General features: G+C 47.0%; 1 protein-coding gene across 1 annotated transcript in view; it reads left to right on the plus strand.

The window, feature by feature from the left end:
• Nucleotides 1–18,739, plus strand: part of LOC119437570 (uncharacterized) — a 76,429-nt gene that overhangs the window by 39,026 nt on the left and 18,664 nt on the right. Inside the window, exon 3 of the mRNA XM_037704575.2 lies at nucleotides 4,284–4,453. Coding sequence (XP_037560503.1) covers nucleotides 4,284–4,453 — 170 coding nt within the window. The remainder of the gene's footprint in view (nucleotides 1–4,283; nucleotides 4,454–18,739) is intronic.

Genomic DNA, 18,739 nt, shown 5'->3' on the forward strand with positions numbered 1-18,739 from the left:
CGACGGGCTTGGCGTCCGACGAAAGGACGAGCACTCTATGCCCAAAGCGTTCGTCGGCCTCCAAAGAAAGTATGTTACGTGCAGCGATGCGATTTCGACACCCGTACGGCTGAACTTTCCCTGCATCGCTTTCCGCGCTGAAAGCGATGCTTTCGACTTCATGGGCGCTTTCCGCGCCCATGAAGTCGAATGGCGGGGCATTTGGATATACAGCTCTAATGGCCAGCCTTCGAAAACAAATTTCGCGCCTTTGAGAACAAAATGACGTCACTTCAGTTTTTAACAGATATGACGTCAAATAATTTTTCCTTCCGCCGGAAGTGTTCCCTCCTCGCACAGATGGCGCTAAGCCCCATGAACCAAGGGTATGAACCAAGCCCCATGAGTCAAGGGTATAGAAAGACGACTGGAAAACAGCGAATTAGGTTTTGATTTATCCTACATGCGTAATGGACAAATGGTGCAACAGAAGGTCCCTGGACTGATGTACGCAGACGAGATTGTGCTACTATCGGACAATAAAAAAGATTTACAGATACTTGCGAATATCTGTGGGAATGCAGCGACAAATCTAGGCCTTAAGTTTAGCACAGAGAAATCAGGAATTATGATCTTTAATGAACACACGAGTAACTTCGGGGTGTCAATTCAACAGCAAGTAATACCCATAGTGAAGCAAGATATATACCTCGGCGTACACATAAACGAAGGAAAGAAGTACTCAAGCAACCACCAAGATAATGTGAAAATAAAGGGGAAGCGGAATGCAGCAATAATGAAACACAGAGCACTGTGGGGCCACAATAAGTATAAGGTGGTGCGTGGAATCTGGAAAGGAGTAATGGTACCGGTATCAGTAGGCCGGTTGGCTTTGGGAGCCCACGGTAATACCACAAATGAGGCAGTGCAGGGTGACATGGGTTGGGCCTCTTTTGAAGTCAGAGAAGCACAGAGCAAAATTAGTATGAAGAAAGGCTCAGGAACATGGATGAAAATAAATGGGCGGCTAAAGTGCACAACTATCTCTAATGAAAAGCGTGGACACAGAATGGAAGAAGAGGTCAAGGAAGTTGACAACCAAGTACAGGATAATCGAAACGGTAAATACACAACCAGGAGTTATCAGAAAGAAAGTGAGAGAAATAGAGACCGTGAATTGGATGCAAAGAATGGAAACAAAAAGGACAATGGAGATTTACAAGAATGAGAAGAAAGAAATTAGAAGGGAAAATCTGTACGATAACACAAAGGGCAGTGCCTTGCTATTTGAGGCTCGAGCCGGTTGCCTAAGGACAAAAACATATCGGAACAAATATTCGGAACTAGATGAGACATGTATATGCTGCAGTAAAGATCCAGACACCACTCAGCACATCCTGATGTGCTGAGGATGTCTGGATCACCACCCAGCGAGAACCGTAGGTAACGTGCAACTCCCAGAAGCGCTTGGATTTAAAGTGGAAGGAAACAAACAGATCAGCCGTAGAGATCAGCAAGAGACGATTGGAGTACTGGTGGAAAAAAAGCAGGGAAAAGATGGATACGACCTGATCTCTTAAAATCATAGGCAGCGGTACAAGGTGAATTTTTGAAAAAGAAAAATAATGAGAGGTATACAAAAATGCTTGATAAAGAACATGTATAGTATACTTGAATAAATCAAGCAGGCTAGGTGACTATTTGTCGCCGCCCCGTTTCAAAGGGGATGACAATAAATCATCATCATCATCATCATCGCAGATGAACCGCCCTGTTTTGAACGTATGGGCTTCTATGGAAGCTTCGCTACCAGGTATATTTACCTTGCCGAAAGGTTAACCTTGAGAAGCAGAACTTCTGTGGTGCACTAAAAGCGCTGATGACTCAGTGGCTGTAATGAATGAACCGAGTCATTCGTGTAAGCACGAAATGACAGAAACATAGGTCCTGAACACCACCGTCTTTTCATTTTTTTTCACTTGCAATGCAATGTGTAAAATGATGCTCGAGGTGACAATCATCGATAGCAACCGTATCAGTTTATGGTAAAACAGTTACGCAATCAATGGAACATACTCTTACATATTGTTACAAGCATGGGAAAAACGGCTTTATTTAGGCGCGCGAGAGCAGGAACAGCAGGCTACGAACAGCAGGAATGGCCGCTGCACAGTCGTCGTTTTTCTCTTCCTCCCTCTTTTTGATTCGCACGTCCCTTTTACGCGCTTCGACGCAACATACCGCTCCTCGCGAACAAAGCCCACTGGGCGAGTCAACTGACTTGTCGAGGTGTGCATGATTTCACCCTGGCGACATGCGCGACTTGTGTCCTAGCAGAGCGTCGACCAGCGTTAGCAGCGTTCGAGCGTTCCTAGCAGAGCGTCGACCAGAGTGTAGTTCATTTCGCTGATCTTGTCGATGACAACATACGGTCCATCGTAGTTTGCCAGCAGCTTTTGGCACAAGCCGCGCTTTCTTGTGGGAGTCCAAAGCCAAACGACGTGACCAGGGTGATATCTAACAGGCCGATGTCGTGCGTCGTAGCGTGCTTTGGAGTTTTCTTGCGATGCCAAAGTGCGCAGACGCGCAAGTCGCCGAGCCTCTTCAGTGAGGCATAGCATATTGGCGACCGCAGGATTGTCGTAGTGGTAAAAAGGGAGGACAGTGTCGCGCGTGTACCGGGGCGGGCGAGCATATAGAAGGAAGAAGGGGATGTAACCGGTCGTCTCATGTTTGGCGGTGTTGTATGCGTAAGTAATAAACGGTAGAACTTCATCCCAATTTTTATGATCGGACGCAACATACATGGAAAGCATATTCGTGATCGTTTGATTAGTGCGCTCCGTGAGGCCGTTCGTTTGCGGATGATATGGTATCGAGTGCCTGAGGTGCGAGTCACATAAACGTAGAAGCTCTTCCATGATATCCGCTGTGAATTGACGTCCGCGGTCGCTTATAATAACAGAAGGCGGTCCATGTCACAGAACAATAACGTGAAGTAAGAAGAGCGACACTTCAGTGGCAGTGGCTGATGGTATAGCCGCAGTCTCGCAGTAGAGCGTGAAATAGTCGGCGCAGACAATTATCCAGCGGTTCCCCTTGGATGACTGAGGAAAAGGTCCTAACAGATCAATTCCAACTTGCTGAAAGGGCAAGCTTGGAGGCGGCACAGGTTGAAGGAGACCACGTGGGGCAGTGGCTGGACGTTTCCGACGTTGGCACGGTATGCAGCTGGCGACATACAACTCAACTGAATGTCGCATCCGGGGCCAGTAAAAGTGTTCTTGAAAGCGATAAAGGGTGCGCACAGTGCCTAAGTGACCGGAGGTAGAGTCATCATGCATAGCCTGAATGATTGCTGGCCGGAGACGCTCCGGCACCACTAGAAGGAAGCGTGCACCCATGCTTGAGTAATTCCGTTTGTACAGGAGCCCGTCATGTACACAGTAGCTGCTTGTGGCCGTACAACAAGCTGAAGTGAATAGTGGCTCCAATTTGGTGTCTGTCCGTTGTTCTGCTACGCATCGATGTCAGGAAAAGCGGGTGTCACAGAGGCAACGAGATGATCAAAATCGTCTGCGTCGCATTCCGTCGTGGTAAGCGGCATACGGGAAAGACAGTCTGCGTCAGCATGTTTTCGGCCACTCTTGTAGGACACAGTAGAGTTATAAGGAGGGGTGGTGACGTTCAGCTGCGGCACCAAATGCGTATCTTGTGACCGGGCGCAAGAGGAACTGGCGACTCAATCTCTCACGCGAAAGGAGGAAAGCGGGAAGGCAGCGCGGAAGGGAGGGGGCGCGGATTCTACTCTGTCAGCAACTGCGTAATTGTACTTTTCGCAGCTGAGGGCTGTCGTGCGCACCCTATTTGTATGCGCTGTGCATTCGCCCCTCAGTTTCCGTTGAAGCGATAGACCGCACGAACCTTCGGTCGCTGCTGCGACCGCGCTTGCGCACGCCAGTGTTTTGACAGTGGTTGTCTGCGGTCATCGAATATGATCTATGCATGTTTGCTCGTACGCGCTGACACCATGCTTGTTAATTCAGTTAGTAAGCGAATGTGTCCAAGTTTATGCAGCCGCTAAAACTACTATATTTACTCCGTATAGCTCTCTACTAGTAAATTTGCTATCGCAATTGATGCTTCGCCTTTCGGGCGAAACTGTGACTTTTTTTAGCATGAACATTCTGGTTGTACACTCGTCTTGCTAGAGATGTGGTCGCATATTCTGATAAAGATTCGCTGATGTTGATGCGTGTACCGGCAGACTCGACCCGCTTGTGACGCCATGACTGTCCCTGCAGTGGTGCTGACGTGCGAGCCGGAGCGGTTCTTGGTGCGCATCAACTTCACGCAGCCCTTCCGCGGCGTGGTGCACGCTGGCGACAAGCGCGACAACTGCCGCATCCGGGGAGACGGGTCGCGACTGTACACGCTCCCGGTGCCACTCAACGACTGCAGCACAACGCACAACGTGAGTACTACGAGCAGAGTGGGCGTCGTATACTGCACGAAGGTATTGCAGGTGCATTTGTAGAACAGACAGCGAGTTCGCTAATAGTAGCACATGGCCACGTACACAGTCGAATCTCGAAGGCCAGCTGACTGCGAGAGACACCGCTCTGGGGAGCTCCAGGATGATTTAAATCACCTTATTAACGCGCATCCAAGGTGCACACAAAATCGTTTTTGCCTTCCGAACCCCATTGGAATGAGGCCTCCATGAATTGAAACCGTGATTAAGCAGCAAGACGCCGTGGCATAGTGTACAGGCTGTTTTAGCTAACTAAAAACAAACGCGTTTTTTTTTTTCATTGTAAAAACGTTCAGCGCGAGCAGACAAGTACAGAGTTTGTCGAGGCAAGAATGATGAGGACGGATATATGCTGCGAGAACTACGACGCAAGAGATCGGGGTAAAGTCGGCCATTCCTGCTTCCGTAGCCGAATGGAAGCTGCCGCATGCGCACAAGCTTTCGCGCGAACGTGATCTCGCACGCCCTATTCGGCAAGAAAGCAGCAGCACCCACGGCCAGGAATGTCCGGAAGGGATCTCTAAAAAATCTTCACTTTATTACAGAAAGTTAAACGAAATAACCATATGGAAACAACCAATGAGTCGCAGTTGCGCCCGAAAGGCGAAGCAGTGATTGCTATAGCAAATTAGTGGACAGCAACACGAAGTAAGGTTAGTATTTATCACCTACATACACTGTTGGACAAACATTTGCTTACTAACTAAATTAGCAAGCACGTTGCCACGCGCGCACAGGCAAATACGAACACATCTCAATCGATGACCACGGCCACTCGCTGTCAGAACGCTGGCGTTCTCACAGCGGCGAGCGAATTCCCCTTCGTCCTGTCTCTCGCTTGAGCACCAACTAGGCGCGCGAGAAGACAACGCACACGGAGCCATCAGCTATCTCGGGCTCGCCTAGCCTTCAAATCCACCGCAGATTACCTCGAAAATAGGCATCTTGCGGCCGCCCTCAGCCGCTACACCCGGAGTAAATGCGCGTTCACACCGAGACATTCGGCGTTTAGAGCGGCGCGGAACCCAGTTCAGCGGCAGCGAGATCCGCCGGAATCGCCCTTTCAGCGCCGATCGGTCCTGGACCAATTTTTGCGGCAGCTGCCGCCGGATTGCCTCACCGCGGACCAATCGGAGTGTCGCACACTGGTACGCAAATTTTGGTGTACTCTGGGTCCGTACATGCAATGTCAACCGAAATTTTTCCACCAGTGTGCGACATGTTCTACGTTCTGCACGACTGCACGCGTGTGGCGGGCGGCTCGAGCGTAAAACGGCCTTAAAAGAGGAAGTGCGCGCTAACCTGCTCCCTTCTACCTCTTAACGCGCGCATCTCTCCCCCCCCCCCCCCCCTTGCGTGCCCGAGAAGACGGCGCTGCATGAAGCCACCATCCTTATCGGCTCACCTTGTAGCGAGCCTTCCCTCGCACCAACAACAGCATACGGCACGCGGCCGCGATATTTCGCACTTTGACTTTATAGGGAACATCGCTGCGACGACCACGGCGACAACAGCGAAATTTCTCCTGGGGTGTCCATATAATTGCTATCGCAGTATTAAACAAGACAAGGAGCACAGGCGTCAAAAGTGAGCTGATAAATATGAAATGGAGCGGGCAGCTTTATTGTTCTCTTCTCGTCAGCGTACACTGTCTTACAAAAGAAACCAAAGAGGCCTACGGGATTCAAAAGCGCGGGATGGTAAAAATGCTAGAGTAACCCTTCCGCACGTTTCCCTCTTCGTTAAAGAAGCTATTTTTATTTCACTGGTCTAAAATGTCAGTAGAGGTGGCAGTAGTGCCTCTGCTCTCAAGGACAAGCTGGGAATGGTTAAACTCGTGATAGAACTAAAACCTGCAGACATTCACTGTGTTTTGCAGAATAGTTGGTGAATTACACCTCTGCACGCTGGAGATGTATCACTCCTCCGCATGTTGGAGTCCGCTAAAAGACACAAAGGCTATCTGGGGCACCTAACGAATAGTCGATTGATGACGTCATAAAGTTCAATGCAAAACTACACAGTGTGGGAGCCGGCCAGACGAGACGGTGCGTCTCTACAAGAGACGCGTCTCGCCGCCGTCAGCCGAGTAGAAACGCGACACCACTGTCTTCACCACCTCTGAGTCTTCGGACAGTTTTCGCGCGCGAAAGCACGCACCTATGAAAGAGCTAGTTGGCAGGAGAGAAGTATGCGTGTGATTGAGGCCATACGCTCCTCCGCTCATTACGATGGGAGAAATAGCTGAATTAATCAATTCAGTTTACTCAATAAATATTGCGCTTGAAGGCGCATAATTGTTGCAGCGAGATATTTGGGTAGCGCTCATTGTTTTATTGCGTAATTCCCTAGAGAAGAGAGCTGGCGACCAGCACACATCTGTACAGAGACGTGCATATATCGCTTAAAAATGTTCGAAAAAAGAAGATTTTGCGCTTACCACTGCAATTTTCTTGCTCAAAATTAGTAGGAAGGTTGCATTGTTGCACAGTTATTTGGCTTGTACCTAAGTAAACAAAATGCAAAATTTTCTTCGTGTAAGGAAATGCGAGCTGCTGCCGTGGTGGCGCTAGCATATACTTGTTTCCACCGCCTGCAGGCAGCTGCAGAAAATAGCCTTTCAGGGATGGTTGCCGCATGTTCCAGAGGAGCGGACAAAACGCGGCAACATTCCCTGAACGGCAACTTTCCGCAGCTGCTAGCCGGCGGAGAAACAAGCTTATGCCAGCGCCATCACGTCAACTGTTAGCATCCCCATAATCGAAGGCAACTTTGCATTTTTTTACTTAAAAACCAGGCAAATGACTGTTCCAAGTGTTACACTGAACGACGTAGACTTCAAAGTGCAACTTTTATGCGAAATTTGAGCAAGAACAGTGCAGTGGTAAGCGCAAAATCTTTTTTTTACTTCTTTTTAAGCGAAATACGCACGTTTGTGTAGAGATAAACACCCACATCATCCATGTGTTCTGATACGACCGCGGCACTTGACCGCATGAGCAATGAGGACATCACGAAGGTGAAAAGGAAAAACTACGACAGAACCCATCTCAGGATGACTGTCGTCAGTAATGAGATTAGCATTCAAGCAAAGAAGCCACCCACTCTATTGCTGAGGTCACGTTAATTTAAAATGTGAGACTTCCGTTGCATCGGCTACTTCAGACATGCACTGTATCCGTCCTACTTTGCTATTGCCATGAAAAAGTCACCCATAAGCATGGCGGCATCACGACGATTGTATGACAACGAATGCATGACGACGACCAGTATTACACCAGAACTACGATGGCTTGAGAAAGACCGTAGGACGACGACGAGTGTGTACTAGGACGGTGCCGTGACGATTACTTTACGAAAGTCAAATGACGAAGCTGGATTTGTGACGATAGAAAGAACTAGACGGCCTCACGACGACGATATGACACGTGATGCATGACGACTGTATGACGACACTGGCGCGTCGGCGGCGGCATGACGAGGGACGAAGATGGAACGACCTGGGGCGGTTTTCTGTAAGAGTCCAATTAGTGGACTGTCCATTTCGGCCGTCGCTGATTGGCTGCTGCTTCACGTGCAGGAAGGTGTCAGCCAGTCTCCTTCCTGCACGTGAAGCAGCAGCCAATCAGCGACAGCCGAAATGGACAGTCCACTGATTGGACTCTTACAGAAAACCGCCCCAGGACGAAATCAGGACCACGAACACATATGTAGTGGTCCAAGCTGACAACTTGAGCCACAGGGTCGATCTTAAGCAGCTAGATAGATAGATAGATAGATAGATAGATAGATAGATAGATAGATAGATAGATAGATAGATAGATAGATAGATAGATAGATAGATAGATAGATAGATAGATAGATAGATAGATAGATAGATAGATAGATAGATAGATAGATAGATAGATAGATAGATAGATAGATGTATCTATGGACGTTATCATAGATAGATAGATAGATAGATAGATAGATAGATAGATAGATAGATAGATAGATAGATAGATAGATAGATAGATAGATAGATAGATAGATAGATAGATAGATAGATAGATAGATAGATAGATAGATAGATAGATAGATAGATAGATAGATAGATAGATAGGCTCAAAACGCTTGAAGTAGGCAAAGGATTCGAATCGCGTTACATTTCATTTAAGTGTAATGCACACAGGCTTCCTCAGAGGCTCGAGCCTAACAATCGACGAAGCTGTCAACGAAACCGGTCGGGTGCTTTTGCTGACTCGTGACGTTGATTGCCGCTTTCCTCTCGTTGCTCCGAGCCATCTCAGGGAGGAGACGCGTACAACGGCCGTGCTAGCGCTTGGGCTCTAGGTCCTTTTGTCGTTGCACCAGCCACGGTGGCTTAGCGGACATGGTGTCGCGCTGCTAAGCACGAATAAGCAGGATCAAATCCCGGCCGTGGCGGCTGTATTTCGATGGGGCCTAAATGCCTAAACGCTCGTGTCCCGTGCATTCGGGGCACGGTAAAGGATCTTTGGTGGCCGAAATTAATCCGGAGTCCTCCACTATACGGCGTGCCTCATAATCAAATCGCGGTTTTGGCGCGTCAAACCCCAGAATTCATTCCTTTTTGTCGTTGATGGCAGCTTCCCCGCACAACGGTGGTGCTAGCGCGTGGCTGTTAGTTGCAGTTTCCGGGCCCTTTTGTCATCGATAGCCCGCACAATGGAGTCCCCAAGACTAGTGGCCACAATATCGAGCGGGTGGCGACCACTGGCCGAAACACGGATAGTGCGGATTGCTCTGCGCGTCGTCTACAAGACACTACGTGTTTATATGTGCGTGTACAGCGTATCTATCTTTGAAGAAATTTCTTCCTTGTTCGTAGCAAAATCGTAAATGCTGGTCTGCATTGTTGACGCTCTACAGAAATAGTAGTAAGATCAACGACTGCGCGTGTCGAGCGCGTGGTGTGTGCTTGTTGCACCCTTCGCTCACCAAAGTCATATTAATTTTCTTATCGCTTTGTTGTTGTCGTTTCCCCAAAACATGGCTAGTGTTTCGAGAGCATCACAATAAGCACTTGATCTTCCTTTAAACAACTCAAATGATAGCAGTTAGACTTAAGCGCGCTTTAGCCACTTGTCACCATGTGGTGATTACTCCGCAATCTCTATTATACCATGAAACGTGCATGGGGTGGCATGAACATCACTCAGCGGTTTAAAAAAGAATTGTAAGCATGCGCGGAAATCGTATCGCGTCATAGATATTACGATAGCTGCATCATGATAATTGTGATAATTATATGACTGTAGCGTAATGGTAATGTGACGATGTGTTCCTTTAATAAGTGGTTCTGGTGCCCCGACAGTGAATTTATTTTGCCTCGCAATTTGATCGCAGCCTTTTGTAATTTGATGCGCTGTTACAAAATGAAAGCTAAGATAGGGTTTAACAGCGTGTGAACTTGGGCGAGTTGGAACTTGGCGTGCTAAAGTAGGGTATTTTCCGGGAATCATGTTGGAAAGCCGGCTAGACGCAGGACGTCATAACACTGAGTTGAACGGTGGCCATTATTCCTTGCGCTCTTCATTGTGGCGTTTTTAGCTTGACACAGTGATTATTGTGGCGTTGTTGGCTTCACGCAACAGTTACCTAATGATTTTAACCCCTCAGATAATTACACCTTTGTCGTAGGCGTAACCGTGGAAGGGCGAAAATAAATAACCTCGTTTAAAGTGACCTGATGATATTACTAACGTACAGTCACTCACAGTGGCCTAGTTTGCATAATTCAACTCACTGCCCGCTTGCATTTCACAGCGAATCAAAAATAATCTTCTCAACTGATCGCACGGTGACTGTTGACGGTAATGCGCCAGTATTGAATCGATATAGCGGCACAATGCATTGCCACCGTCCAAACAAGTTATGTATGAGACGTGTACAGTGGCAGGATTCGCTCTTCCCTAAGAACACTCTGCGCGTTCTAGCACCGCCAACGCGTGCGGGTGGCATCCGGAATGTATGGTGCGCCGCTGTGTGGGCGAACCCCGAGAAACGCGTCATACGGCAAACGGGCTCCTCTCTCGCACTTCTTTCTTTCTTCTTTTCTTCTTTCTGTGGTTTTACATGTCAAAACCAGTTACGATTATGAGGCACGCCGTAGTGGAGGGCTCCGGATCAACTCTGACCACCTGGGGTTCTTTAACGTGCGCTACAACGCAAGCACACGGGCGTTTTCGCATTTCGCCTCTATCGAAATGCGGCCGCCGCGGCCGGGATTCGATCTGAATTTGAGCAGAAACATAATCTGCTAACCGACAGTCAGTATGGTTTCCGTAAGGGGATGGGCTCTCTACTCATTTTGCTATCACAAAAAGAACACCTACTACAGCATTTGGAGCAAGGCAAACTTGTTCTGGGCATCTTTATTGACCTATCAAAGGCATCTGATTGCATTAATCACAATCTTCTAATTCAAAAACTTGAACGCTATGGCTTTCGTGGCAATGTCGCATCTATTATACGTTGTTATCTAGAATACCGTCGACAAATATTTCTCATAAATGGCTATCACTCAGATCCACTGCCTATCTCCTCAGGCGTCCCACAGGGAAGCATTCTAGGGCCTTTCTTTTATTTAATATGTATGTGAATGGCATTGTTACAATTAATAAAAGTGTGAAATTTATCATGTACGCTGATGACACCAGCATATTGATACGTGGTAAAGGTAATGATGATCTTGTCGACGATGCTAATTTCACGTTAGGAAAATAAGATGAATGGGCCCGTTGAAATAGCCTCCTGATAATTGAGAATAAAACAATAGCTGACGAAGAAATTGCGGTCACTGACCAAGTCAATGGTGAAAATAACACAGAGACGTTTCGGGACCCGTACGGGTTCCTTGATCACACTAAAAGCGGGCAAGAGCCGCAAGTCGTTTATACGCCAAAATGTGACGTAGAGAACGGGTGTAGTTGGCTGGCAGATTTCCATCAGTCCTGTTGATACTTGTCCGCAGTTTGAATAAATGAAGATTCTAACAAAAGTCGCGTCCTGGGAGTCTTTTCTTTAGCTATTATAGCAGCGTTTTCCCAATCGATGTGGTGACTGCGATTGTCGACGTGTTCGGCAAGGGCGTTCGATGTGTTTTTCTTGTTCGAGACGTCCCTTTGGTGCTCCTTTATTCTTCTTGTGAATTTGCCGGTTTGGCCGATGTAACTGCAGCCGCAGTCTGCGCATGGCAGCTTGTAAACAACACCGGGGTAATTCTTGCTTCCGAGCCGATCCTTTACATTAACAATCTGATTTCTCAGCTTGTTGGATGGCATGTGTGCTATTCTAAGATAGTATCTTGAGAATACGCGGCTAAGGGCTTCACTGACGCCAGAAACTTATGGGATGCCAGCGCGTTTTCTGAACGACTTGCCTTGAGACGGCTTGGGATGGAGGACACGAGCTTCCATTTTGTTAATAAACTTCTTTGGGTACCCGTTCCTGGATAATTGATGACGAATTGTCTTCAGTTCGTTCTGCATTTTGTCGTCACTTTTTTTTTAGTGTGATCAAGGAACCCGAGCTGGTCCCGAAACGTCTCTGTTTTATTTTCACCATTGACTCGGTCAGTGACCGCAATTTCTTCGTCATCACGTTACCCTACCAGACGAACTTTCGTCGAACTCTTGACTATAAAACAATGGCTGTAATATTTCGAGCTAAAACAAATGTATATCAATCAGAAAACTTATCTCATTAAATGCAACACCTATTGAGATTATTTCCACTATTAAATACTAGGTGTCACTTTTCATGAACATATGTCATGGGGTGCTCATGGGGAAAACCTGGCAATTAAGTTTGTGCAAGTAATAGGTTTAACATACAGAATTCGTTATATGCTTATGATGTTAATCTATATTTCATTGTTTTCCAGCAGAATGAACTACTGCCATCTAATATGGTCTGACACACCACAGGGAAACTTAAACAGGCTTTATAGATTTCAGAAAAAATTTCTTAGAATTGTTGAGGGCTTGCCCTATTACTCTCGCACACAGCTTCTTTTTGACAAGTACAACGTAATCCCAGTTGCCAAATTGTTCGACTACATCTTCGGCAAAGCATTTAAAAACGAAAAATTAAATAATAGCTCCTTTTTACAACGGTTAGCTAACCTATCAGGAAAACACTTCTGCCCGCCTGACACGTAACACTGTGCACTGGAAAGTGAGAACTTATAAAACAACGTATGGTCTACAGACACTACAGAATAAATTACTCAGGTTACTTAATAGATTAAATAATGAACACGGTAAACTTCAAGATATAACATTCAAAGAACTTCGACAGCACTCTAAAAATTCTAGGCCATTAACTTTCAAAACTTTTCGTTTCTGCAAACCAATTTTTTCTCTACCCCGGTATCCCTAACAGTGTACATGGTGAGGAAATGGTTCCGTCTTCCCTTCTTTCAATTCACAATGTGTTCTTTATCTGTTTTGCCTCTCTTTACCATCATTGTATATGTATTACTGTTATTTCTTGCGGATAAGTGAAACTGCATTTATGGTGTTTCTTTTGTGAATCCTCCGTCATTGATTGTGTTGTTTTATTACATGAGTGAACTTGTAATTTGTATTTCCATCTTGCCTTATTTGATCACAATTTGTGTACGTTACATTGTACGCTCAGGAAGTGTAATTTCAAACGTGACCATGTATTCTATGCCTTTTTTGTCGTTGTGTAACTGCTGCGTGTATAGGGGGCCTACGGGTCTGTCAAGCTGTCATTCTTGACAGCTTTTACTGCAGGTCTCCCGTGTCGTGTATTTTTATGGGACACAAATAAAGAAATTATTATTATTATTATTATTATTATTATTATTATTATTATTATTATTATTATTATTATTATTATTATTATTATTATTATTATTTAGGTTCTCCAAAAGCCATCTTGGCCTCCTGATTCGGGACTATCATGATAGAGTTCCAATATTTCTGGAACCAAGGATGTAGGAACTGCAACTCGTCAATTGTTAGTGCGTTGCAAAAGCTCGGTTCCTTCCCATATATATGCAACATTTGCCTCTTCATTACTGTCTGGAAACATAATGACTAATCGCGACAATGCATCCACGTCCTTCATAGAAGCTCCCGGGCGACGAGCTACTTCAAAATCAAACTGCTGAAGTTCACCCACCCAACGGGCCATCTTTCCCTTTAGTTCGGCCATCTTCAGTATGTACTTTAGTGCTTCGTACTCTGTGTAAAGCTTGAACTTTGCAACTTCCAAATATGAACAGAAATAGCGCACAGGCTTTTAAAACGGCGAAATCTTCTTTTTCTGTCGTGGTATATTTCAATTCTGTTTTGTTGAATGTGTAGCTGTAGTACCCAACTACACGGAGCTGTTAGTTTGGTGGTCTTGCTGAGTCTCTCTGATATAAAACTACTCCCGTTCCATAGCACAATGCACCTGTATTCAATTTGAAGGGCAGCGCAAAGTCTGGTAAGCACAATTAAGATAGGATCAGAAGAAATTATTCGAACCAGTTCTCGGTAAGCGTATCACATTCTTCTGTCCAATAAAAGGGAACATCCGTCTACGTCAATCTTGTCAGGCAGCGACGTTTCAGAGTATAATCTGGAATGAACGTTCTGAAATGGCCCGCTAAGCCTAGAAACACACGAAGTGAGTTCACATCGTACGGCTTTGCTAGTTTTGCGATGCGAGCTACCGATTCTTATTTCGTATTCTTCGTTGTTCCGTCCAAAGCTCTGCCAAGAAATGTCACCTTAGTTTTGAAGAACTCACTCTTCTTGTAATTAACTTTTAACTTAGCCTCAGATAACGCTGCCAGAATATGAGCCAGGTGTTCTTCATGCAACGTTTCACTTTTAGAGTATATGATAATGTCGTCTACGTAAACATTGCAGAAAGTCCAATGTACGATTCAAACCTCTGTTCATCATCTTTGAAACCAACTAGGTAAGGTTTAGGAGCGAAGCTCCTTATAGCGGCACCCGTTCCGTCCCCGTCGTCGTAGTAGTAGTGTGTAACCAGTCTGAGAAAAATGAGAAAAAAAATTCCGAAGTTGTGTCCGTAGCGCGGAATCGAACCAGGGACCCCTCGCTTCTGAGCGCGCGGCGTTAGCCCACTACGCCACGAAGCGCACATAGACACACGCACCACGATGGCAATAAATACCCAAAATTAACGAAAGGCCGCGTTTCTAGCGCGTTTCTAACGCGTTTGTGCTCGCGCGTTACGGCCCGTGTAAGAAGCTGGTGTAAGACGCTGTGGCCTCTCCGCCTTACCTTCAACGCGTTTCGAACGCGCTGCCCAAGGCGGTGGCAAGTCAAGTTCAAGTCGAGGAGCGTTTATGAATACGGGGGGTATACTCTCTCAGCAGTCATGTGATGGCGTCGGCAAACGCGGTGCACGTTCCGGCATGTGTAAATGGCTGCGTAAGGCGCTGTGGCCGCTCCCCCTTACTAGAGAGTACTGCACGTTTCTAACGCGTTTGTGCTAGCGTCCCCTTAAGCGGGAGATCTGATGATTCCCTCCGGAGCTTCGCCCACTCATCATCATTCACCCCGTGGATATGCTGTGATTTTTTTTACATCCAAAATGTAGGCGATTGTATTCCTATATGCCAAATGAAGTCGTAAATGTGGTGTATGGCTTGGTGTCTTCTTGTAGTCTGACCTGCCAGAAGCCCTTACACAGGTATATATATGCGAGAAAAGCAGGTACAGCATCCGGTTTCATCTATGATGGCGTCTATCCTCCGCATTGGAAAAGGAACCAATAGGGTTTGGTTATTTACTGCTCTGTAATCCGTACATAGCCGCCAGCTGCCATCTTCCTTTGGAGCAATGGTGATAGGTGAAGCAAAGGGAGACACCGATGGCCAAATTACATTGGCATCTAACATCTTTTGAAGTTCTTCTTTGAGCCACGCCTTCTTTTCTCTCATCAACTTGTATGTTTTTCACAACTGTTTTGTCAGACAGGTGAAATGGAACTTCCAACTTTTTCGTCACCGGTGGATATCCTCCCAAGCAGACCAGTTCAGGGTAGAGTTGACGAATTACACTATCTTTCTTCAGCATCCATAGTTGGTCTTCTTCTTGTTCGGATTCTGTTTGGTCAGCCTCTTAATCAACAGACACCATATCGTCCCATTAAATATTCAGTCTCAACAACTTCATACCCAAACGAAATAGGAGGAAGTCAAACACCAGTGTCTAAACCTAAAGCAACCACCTCTGCCTCTTTAGATTCGTACTTTAATTTCAGGCGTGCCCACCCACAATACTCTCTCTTGCTTCCATCATACCCATGCACAAGAACCGACCTTTGTCGGAATACCTCTTGTAGGTTAGCGTTGCTTTTCTTAAGAATGGACAAAGAAACTCCGCTGTCTATCAGGGGCGTAGCCAAGGGGGGGGGGGGGGGGGAGTTGAGGGGGTTCAACCCCCCCCCCCCGAAAATTTTCCCGCAACCCCCCCCCCCCCCGCCCGCTTAACCACCCTTTGTTCTCGTCGCTTCGCGCTGACATAATTCATGAAACCGGTGCTACTATCACAATTTCATTCCTGGGCGCTTCCGTTTGGGTTGGTAATTTACAGCGAATCATGTCTGCATATGGAAAAAACTGTCACGGTGTTTGTCAAGGCTTTGACACTCTGTGAAGTTTTGGGCGAGAATGTGGCGGCCGCATTCTGAAGCAACAAATGCGCAACAAATGAAGCAACAAATGCGGCAGCCGCATTTTAGATGATGGCGAAAACGCTCGAGGCCCGTTTACATAGATTTAGGTGCACGTTAAAGACCCCAGGTGGTCGAAATCTCCGGTATACATTTTCGCCGCTTCCCTTCAGGTGCCGGTTAGGCCGCGCTCGCGCAGGATCTTAGGCTACGTTCACACTTGGTCTCGAAGCTCTCAGAAGCGGCAAAATCTTCCAAAAATGCGCCCGCCTAGGCGGCAAAACAGGCAGAAAAACAGGCTGCGAGCCAAATCGGTCTCGGGCCGATTTTTTTCGCCATGGCGAAGCGGAAACGCGGCGGAAAGTCGTTCTGCTTCACTGGAAGCTACACTAGCATGTAAACAACCAGTCGTAAAATTGAACATGGCACCAAAAGTGTAGGCTGTAATGCTGATCGACGCGATCAAGAACCAGTCCTTGCTCTACGACAAGAGTGGCGCTAAAACGTACTGTCAGCAATACTTGCGATAGTATTCAACGTCGCGCGACCGGAGGTGCGGCAACGAAGCCTTGGCGTGACCAAACTTCTCGCGCTTTTGCAAATACAGGCGAACCCACCACCGCCGTTTCCGAGGTGTCCGCGTCTTCCGTTTATTCATTGTCCATTTCTAGAAAACAAGTAGGTAGAAGTATAAAAGCCATTTCTTCTTCCACTTCCACGGCAGACAATAGTTAGGCAGATTCCTCGTTGGCGCTCTATAATTCTCCTCGCACGTGTACGGTATCTTGCAGAAGTCGCGGGGTGCTTTTCTCGACGCGACGATAGATTGGGAGCGTAGGTCTCACGTAGGACGCGCAGGCTTTGGCGAGCCCCAACACAAGGGCCAGCCCGGGTTTTAGCTGTGGTGTTCCCGTTGCCCCTTTGGTGTCCTGGAGGTGCCGACAATACGAAATGATGAAATGTTATTATAACTTGTAAATAAAAGCTATTAAAGAAATATTATCACGCCTAGGCACCAATCTGTGACTCAGCGAGCGCTACCGCGCCCGTGTGGAGAGAATTACGGAACGCCAACGAGGAATTTACCGAAGGTCGCAGATGACACGCGAAGTTGCGTAAAATGATCACTTTTTACGGCGGTACGTGGGTCAAAGAATGAACATACCGCTCGAAATAATGCGATAATGAGCGCCACCACGCCGACAAACGTACGCAGACGAGATTGATCTGGACGAAAACGGCAGCGGTGGCCGCGGCGGTAGCAAAACAAATGTGAACAACTTGGACAGGCGCGGAAAAAAATTTCCGGCCGCTTTGGCTTTCCGGCCGCTTTGGCCTTTCCGCCCGCTTGCCGCTTCCCAAGTGTGAACGTAGGCTTAGTCTGCGCGAGAAACGTCTCTTGTTTGCGATTGCGCCTCTACGGAAGGCTGGTAATTACTGTTGTGTTGTTGAATCCCAAACCAGCAATTACAGAAGGCTGGTAGTTGCTGTTTTGTTGTGGAATATCAAACCAGCAATGTACACACGAAGGGGTTGATGACAGCAGTGAAATTCCACCGACACGCAACAGAATGCACGAAACAGACAGCCGACAAGCATGAATTACTGCTGTGCGCAGTACAGCGTAAGTAAACTCTTGTTGCAGGCGCTGACAGTTCTCGTCGGAGTTCACGCGTCCTGAGAAATTGATTATGTGCACTATGCACTGAACAAGACCGGAGTTCATTCCTGCATCACTAGTACACCAATCAGTCGGGATTCTCTGAGGTACAAGGCCGCTTCCTGTTTGCACCGGCGTAAGTGAAGCAGAAATGAGTTGCACGCACTACTTAAAATGCGTACACATGCCATATCTATGCTTTGCGATGAAATATTCTGTACAATTCTGAATCTGTTGACGTAAACGCAAATGACGGCTCCACGCTCGCACACAGTGGAAGACACAGCGGCCCATGCACTTGCCGCAGGAAATGCAACCCTCTCGTATACGGGAGCAGGGCGACGAAAGCTTCTAAAAAAAAAAGCCTTACGCGTTTTTGCGCGTATTTAAGTTTTCTAGCGCAAAGACGCAGCGAACAAGCTATTGCTATATATATGGGAGTAGGTATATAGCCTGGTCACACGTGCATTTTCACGCGTATAGCCGTCCTTGACTTGTGAAACGCACTTCGCCCTGACGAGGACGACGCCATCTACGCTTAACGGAAATTAACAATGAATCATGTCTTCTCCGATCGGACGGGTCGTCTCCATGATGCGTTTTCGAAGGCTGGTCCATTCAGCGGCGCGATGAGAGACCGTTGCTCCTAACGCCCACTGTACCTGTCGTACTTACTGCATTGACTGAGCTTACTTTACTTTTTACTTAATTTCTGCACAAGCACACGCACACGCGAGGGGGGGGGGGGTCCCATGTCTCTGATATACATGTATAGAGTCTGCTTAAACTACCGATATTTATTATCGTTCACGTGACGTAGAGGAAAGCAGAAGCTTGCCCCCCCCCCCCTCCCTGTCGGGCCGGTGAACCCCCCCCCC

This window comes from Dermacentor silvarum, chromosome 1 (genome assembly GCF_013339745.2).
Source record: "Dermacentor silvarum isolate Dsil-2018 chromosome 1, BIME_Dsil_1.4, whole genome shotgun sequence".
Taxonomy (NCBI): Eukaryota; Metazoa; Arthropoda; class Arachnida; order Ixodida; family Ixodidae; genus Dermacentor; species Dermacentor silvarum.